This window comes from Mus caroli, chromosome 14 (assembly GCF_900094665.2).
Source record: "Mus caroli chromosome 14, CAROLI_EIJ_v1.1, whole genome shotgun sequence".
Lineage (NCBI taxonomy): Eukaryota > Metazoa > Chordata > Mammalia > Rodentia > Muridae > Mus > Mus caroli.
This window is the reverse complement of record NC_034583.1, coordinates 4,771,207-4,778,765: the sequence shown is the minus strand read 5'-3', so window position 1 is coordinate 4,778,765 and position 7,559 is coordinate 4,771,207. Positions and strand designations below refer to the sequence as shown.

At 42.2% G+C, this 7,559-nt stretch overlaps 1 protein-coding gene across 4 annotated transcripts in view; it reads right to left on the bottom strand.

Annotated features, from left to right (window-relative positions):
• Nucleotides 1-7,559, bottom strand: part of Ptprg (protein tyrosine phosphatase receptor type G) — a 681,254-nt gene that overhangs the window by 514,643 nt on the left and 159,052 nt on the right. The window contains exon 1 of one of the 4 annotated variants that reach the window (XM_029468957.1): nucleotides 3,771-3,939. The exons of the other annotated variants lie outside the window; for them this stretch is intronic. Within the exon in view, the coding sequence (XP_029324817.1) occupies nucleotides 3,771-3,780 (10 nt within the window). The 5' untranslated portion in view covers nucleotides 3,781-3,939. Of the gene's footprint in view, nucleotides 1-3,770; nucleotides 3,940-7,559 lie in introns of those variants that run through there. 4 annotated transcript variants of the gene reach the window in all.

Sequence of the window (7,559 nt, the reverse complement as noted above, 5' to 3'; positions counted from 1 at the left end):
AGGGCTATACAGAGAAACCCTGTCTCGAAAAAACAAAAAAACAAACAAACAAACAAACAAAAAAAAACAACAGAAGATAACAGGACTTGCTGTGAGCAGAGCACAGCACCTAACTTAGTTCCAGACGCAACAAACCAAATGGTGGGAGGATTTGCTCTTAACTGGCCTCTTGCTGCATGCAGAAGAGCTTGCAGGAAGTTAACTGTTTAGGATGGAATAAGTTGGTGGACTGTCTCAGCTGTGGCCCACAACGATGAGTTTGTTTGTTTGTTTGTTTGTTTGTTTGTATTTGTTGAAAGAAAAGGTCTCATATAGCCCAGGAGTCCTCAATCTTCCGGTACCCCTCGTGCCATGCCCCAGTTTGGGATTACAAGTGTGAACTTCAACACACCCAGCTTATTAGGTAATGGAGAATAAGCCCTGTTCATGGTAGGCAAGTGCTCTACTCCCGCCCATGCCCAGCTGCTTTCTAGATCGATCCTTCCTTTATCTGTGGATGATGTCTGAGCTCCCTAATGGATGGATTATCAGAACTTGTTCTGTGTGTTTATTGGGGTCACAGCCCAATTTTTATTTTCTTTTGCTCCAGTAAACTCTACTAAATTTAAATTTGAGCTGCTCTAGAGACGATTTCCCTCAGGACCCTCAGAATAGTGATTTGCTCCATGCATAGGCCCTGTTTCAGCAGCAATCATAACCCATTCTATCTATCATGGAATGAACAGTTACCCAGACACCTCTATCTCTGCCAACACATGGGCTGGCCCTTTCTTTCCTTAAGACATTGAATCCCCAAACCCCAGCATCCAAAACCCTTGTGATGAAATCAAGCACAAGGGTATCAGGCAACCAGTCTTCTTTGCCTGTGGGCGTGCTAGACATAAGCCCCGAAGATCCTGGGATATGATCCTCAAAACAAAGAGTTAGGTGAGGATCAAGAATAGAATCAGCAGAAGGTAGAGTAACAACAGAACCTGGAGCCAGGCCAGGAGGCAAACCATAGAGATCAATTCTTGTGATAGCATTAAGCCCAGACTAGAGCCAACTAGAAGCCAGCCTGACCTGAACCTGCAGAAATGGAGAGTTACCATGAACTGATTAGAAGTCCCAACTGTCTCCTGTCATTACGGAAACAACCGTGTAATGACTATGATGGTATACTTTAAACCAGAAGTTGCACATCAGATATCCTGCATATCGGATATTTACATTACAATTCACAACAGTAGCAAAATTACAGTCATGAAGTAGCAATGAAAACAACCTTATAGTCGGGGGTCATCATAACATGAGGAACTTAATTAAAGGGCAGCAGCATTAGGAAGGTTGAGAGCCACTACTTTAAACAGTCACTTCAACTTCTGATCACCAATTTATTTATCTATAAATGGTCTCTTGTTGAAAAAGAGGTATGATTATCAACACAGGGGTATTATAAAAAAAAATAAAGAATTCACACAAAAAAATGACATTAATTTTCCTGGATTCTTTGCCACATTGAACTGTTTTGAAGTAGAACCCAAATAATAATTTGAAATGCACTAGATTTTTGTTATATTTTGTTTGGTCTGGGGCAGGGGTGTAGCCAAAGGCCACCCTCTGCATGCACTGCCTGACAGCACTGCTCATCTACCGGAAGGAGCAAGCACTGATGGCACAGTAGGACAGAAGCGTCTGATATCTCAACAGGTTGGTCTCTGGGGAAGCAACTTCGCTGTATCCCAGGCGCTATGTATGCTCTTCCCGACAGAATTAACTCTGTGAATTTTCCTGTCGATCCTGTCTGTCTGCTACATGAGATCCCCCTCCCACCTCCAGATAAGGAAGGAATCACGTATTGATGGCACCTGCATAAACTAAAAGAAAACGATTTAAAGCCCTCATCTCAATCATTGAACCAAAGATGAGGTGATTTTTAAAGGTATTTTTAAAAACTATTTGAATAGCAGTAAAAATGTATATACTGTATATAAAGCAACTTAATATTTTATTGAAGGAACAGAGGTTTGCAAATGGTAACAATCTGTGGTTCCCAAGTAAAGCTACGGAGTCAGCAGGCCAAATTCAATCAATTTTAATACTCTGTCCTCTCCAGAGCTCCAACAGCCAAGCACACATGGTACTGCTATGGTTTGGCTATGAATCATCCTATTGATTTTCAATATCTTCTGTGCAGAAAATTAAATTATGCAAATGCATGCCTTTACGGATCCTTACCTTAATGTGAAATCACATACTTGCTTATGTCAGCAACTTAATTACACAATTAAAAATGGAGCGTGCTTATGAAAATGTGTGGTTTCACTCTTCGGAACAGACAATAAGTGTAAATCTGCCTATGGTTATCATTTGAGTAGCAGGAAGAATGAGATGGGGTTATGCAAACATAAACTCTGGCAAGTTCTACAACCTAGCCTCTATGTTATGGATCTGGAGTTATCTGTCAGCTGAAAGCATTCGAGCGGTTTTTTTGTGTGTTATATATAATCCTCCAAATTACTGGAACCGTTGTATACAACACTGAGACGCCCAGTGGTATACATGGATATACATGTTTTTGAAACAAGTCAACTCTAATGTCATTGTTAGCAACAAATACATATCCCCCATCGGCTAGCAAACCTGGGTAGGAATAATTTCAAACTCTAGCAGTCTGAGAGTCTTGACTGTATAATAATGAAATGGGTTTGAAAGGACAAATTCAGAGACTCCTATCATCCCAGTCTACCGATCCTGACAAGATGAAAGTGGAACTTTAAAAACCACAGTATTAACTAGCCAATGGTGCTCACATCTCACTCAGCAGGAGGAATCTTAAGTCAACTTGGTTGCTAGGCAGAGAGCTAAATGAGTGGCAGGCATTTTCATCAGGGAGTTCTCAAAAACTCCTTCTCCTCTCAGAACTTCTATCGAGCCTACCTCATTTCCAGCCAAAAGCGAAAAAGATAAAAAGGTTTCAGGCCCAAAGGCCCAATCCTGTCCTATAAAAATATCCTATGAGTTACCTATTACTGAAGACATCAAGGAAACAGTTTCCTGTGTGCATGATTTAATTTCCCAGAGCTACTGGACACAGTTTATAAGAATAAATGTTTGTACTCAGGGAATATAAACGCAGATGTGTTACCCATCTCCTTAACTGGATCTTCAGGAGGTTCTGTGTATGCTGAGAATTTCACAAAAACACGGTCTTGGGGGAAGGAACTTGAATTTTCATGAACTCTTTTGTGTTAATTTGTGTATGAACATCGTTTTCTTTCAAAAACCTCCACTCCTCTCAACACATTAGGTAACGATTTGACATAGATGGCTTTTTTAAAATTTTGCTTTCATTTTTATTTATATGTATGTATGTGTGCCATGTTTATACCTATAGAGGCCATAAGAGAGAGCCAGAATCCCCTGGAACCAGTTAAAATAAGAAATTGTGAACCCCCCAACCTGTATGCTGAGAACCAAACTGAGGACCTCTGTAAGAGCAGTGAGCAAAGCTAACCATTGAGCTCTCATCTCTAGGCTTAGATGTCTTTCCCTAAGTTTCACTGTTAGAAGCTCATGTCTTTGGGTCTCTAAGAAATAGGAATCAAGTTGGGCCTGGTAGTGCACAACTTTAATCCCAGCACCTGGGAAGCAGAGGCAGGCCAATCTCTATGATTCCAGGCCAGCCAGGGTCACATAGAGAGAAAGGAGGGAGGGAGGAGGGAGAGGGAATTGAGTTGTCATGAACAGAGCTCTTCCCAAGCTGTAAAGTCATGACTATAATTACAAACCTCGTGGCATGTCTTCTTTACTGTAATTGAGAAATGGGAGTTGGAGATGCCCAGCACGGAAGGATTTCAGAAGCGCTACCACAGTGCCTCTACAGTACACTCTGTCCAGTTCACCTCTGCTGAGTCAGACAGAATCTGAGATATGATCTGACAGAATCTGATGTGAAGTACCAGCTTGCAGACACACACACAGAGAGAGAGAGAGAGAGAGAGAGAGAGAGAGAGAGAGAGAGAGAGAGAGAGAGAGAGAGAGAGAAGGCTTAATCCCTGTGGTGGTTTGAAAATGCTTGGCCCAGGGAGGGTCTTCTTCAAGTAGGGGTGACTTTTTGGAGGAAGTGTGTCGATGTTGGGAGGGCTGTGAGGTCCTATGCTCAAACCTCAACTAGCACTTAATAGTCAATCTCTCTCCTGGTTTCCTTTGGATCAAGCTGTAGAGCTCTTGGCTCTTCTAGCAGTGTGTCTGCTTATAAGGTGCCATGCTTCCTGCCATGATGATAATGAACCAAACCTTGAAAACTGTAAGCCAGCCCCAATGAAATGTTTTCCTTTATAAGAGTTGCCTTGGTAATGGTGTTTCTTCAAAGCAAATGGAAACCCTAAGACAGTCTCTTACCCTGGGATCCAATCTTAAAGAGGTGAGTAGCTCATGAAGGCACTCACTTCATCAAGGGACAGAACCATTCATGACTCTATAACTAAATGGGCTGGCAGGAAGTCTGACTATAAAAACACAGACCTGTCAGAGGCAGGCTTTTGATAGGCATCTTGTGCCTCCAACTTCTGTGATCTCTTTTCCTGCTTCCTGAGTGTCATGAAGTCAGAGACTGTGTTCTTCCACCTTCTCTCCTCACAGCCCAAGAAAAACAGAGTCTGCTACCCAAGGGTTAAATACTTCTGAAGCCACAAACAAAACTAATCATTCTTCCTTCCTTTCAAAGTTTCTCCCAGTCACATGAAAAAAGGTTAACGAATATCATTAATGGTCACAAAAGAAACAAAGACAATACAGCAGAGAGACGAACTGGATTTATAAGAGCACCCCAAATTCCTTTTAAAGCATGCTTACACACCTAGTAGCCTGTACATAAAGGTATCTTTTTTAACCTAACTAGATGCCCAATTCTAGGGCACTGTAATGGATGTGGGGGTCTAGGAGAAGAGATTTACTTAAAATTGAAAACATTACATCAAAGTGTTTGTGGTTCCTTCCATGGCTGGCTCCTACCCAAGTTACTAAAAATGGAGCAATAGACCCTTTCATCTTCACCTGCAGAATCCATATTCACACAGTGGCAAGCAAACAGTTAAGCAGGCTGTTTATGTCTATTATACTCCTCAGTCAACAAACAAATTAAGGATCCCTCGAGTACGATACAATCAGGCACAATTTTCTCTAAATTTTAAAGAGCATTTAAGAACATTAAATTCCACACAATAGTCTGAAATGAATATATCTTTATCTTTTTTGTGCCTACAATGAGCAAATGTATCAAATTATAGTTAAAAGTAATTAAATATTCTGATGAGCCTCACAGTTCCTTTGTGCTGTTTCAATTAATTGTGGTAAAATGTACTTGGTGAGTGTCCCAAAAAGCAGAATCAAGAAGTGCCCCTCTTAGCAGCTTTGGTGCTGCAGACTGTTGTAGCTGTTGTGTGATATCAAACCAACCCCAAATACAATGGATCCTATTGCAGCAGACTGTCTAGTTCATCGTATTAAAATGCACCTATTGTCCAAACTACAAAGAATTGTTTTTCATTATCTACCATGATAAAAAAGATCTAACATAGAGCCATGATTTCTTTGTAAGTAAAATAAATCAGTGGAACCCAGAGGCAAGTCTAGGGCAGAAGGGATCACACCATAGAGTTAGGTCCTCCTGGGCCTCAGACACAGAACAGCCTCATAAAACTGAAGTCAAGAAGAAGAGCTAAGCCCTGAGTGACGGCTATAACCTGCGCCGTTTTCCAGAAGTCAGCTTCTGCTGTCTTTTAAATCAAAACTAGAAAAATGAGAGCTACCTTCTGCTATAATTAGACGTTCAGAGAGGAGAAACACTTTTCCAAAAGGTCTGGGGCCTGTATGGCATGCTTCAAAGGCTGCCTCTTCCCACAGCCTGATAACCCCTTGCAGAGAAAATCTGAAGGAGGAAATTCCCTGCCACAAAGGCACAAATCCTGAAAAGAAAGACTGGGTTCTCAGCTTCAAAGACTTCATGGTGCCGGACAGAGGTGAAATGAACAGCGCCCGGGGCCTGTGTTATAATAATACTCTGGTTCCCAAAGAATTGAGTCTTACAACGCTGTAATCTAAGAAAGAAAATGAAGACTTGTCACAGATAGTACCATGGTCACATCCAACACTACTGACATGTACACTGCTTTTACCACTGAAGCCTATCTTCATAAAGTTTTATTGATCCACAAAATGGCAAGCACAGCCAGGAGTTCATAATACACTGGTGCCCACCAAGCTGAGCGCAGCCACCCAGCTAAATGTTTTATTTCACCAATGGTGTGTGGTGTGTGTGTGTGTGTGTGTGTGTGTGTGTGTGTGTGTGTGTGTGTATGTGTGTCCAGTGTGGGAAAACCCAGGATGAAACCCCAGCACCCACATTTATCTGATTGTACTGGTAGTCTATTCCCAATATGAAAAACATCATGTGTGAAGAGCAGGTACCTGTTTAGAGATGGGCCTTGAGATATGGAGCTCACTGCTCCTCTCTCCATCTGACCATTTTACCTGAAATATTCCCCCATGGCCATCTGAGTTTTCAGTCACAGCCCAGTCCACCAGATGAGGAACCATGGAAATTTAGGGTCATGAAAAGACTAGTTTAGGGGTCTGGAGAGACTGGCTAACGGGGTTTGTTGTTCAAGCATAAGAAGTTCAAATCCAGACCAGGCATGCCAGCCATACCCGTGCTAACTGTGAGGTGGAAACAGAAGGACTCCTGGGGCGTGTTGGCTGCCAGCTTAGCTCCAGTCTGAAAGATCAGTCTCAAGGAAATAAGGAAAGATAGAAAATAACAAAGCAAGATACATCTGCATCTTTGACTGACCTCTATACACTGCACACAAGTGCAATCCTGCCTACAAATACATAAGAATAATCCAGTCTGGCTGAAATGTGGGGCGTTGTTGCAGAAGGAGCTTCACTGAAGGTTAGAAAGGCAGACTTCTTGTCAGACCTAAGAAGACCGGCAAAGAAAGGGGATCACACAAGTAGCAACCTACACGGTCTGGCAGGTAACATTCTGTGCATGCACGTAATGGTTTGTAGTACAATCTCAGGCAGCCACAGCTATGATATAATTGAAAAACACCTTTACACACTTACAAGACTAAGCGTGCACGGGGGCTGTGGGCTGGGAAGTTCTTCAGAAGCAAAACTCTGGAAACAGAGACGGTCATTTGAGCAAATCCAAGCCCGCCTGGTGCATACCTTTCCTTTGCTTCTCTTTTCTATGAACCCACCAAGTGGAGATGGATCAGAAAAGGAATTTCAGATGACCTTGGCCAAGAACCTATCTAGAATGAAATGGTCCTGAGTCTGGTATCTACTACAAGAAAAGAAAGAAGAGAAGAGAAGAGAAGAGAAGAGAAGAGAAGAGAAGAGAAGAGAAGAGAAGAGAAGAGAAGAGAAGAGAAGAGAAGAGAAAGGGAAGAGGGGAGGGGAGGGGAGGGGAGGGGAATAAAGAAAAGAAAGGAAAAGGAAAAGGAAAGGGAAAGGGAAAGGGAAAGGGAAAGGGAAAGGGAAAGGGAAAGGGAAAGGGAAAGGGAAAGGGA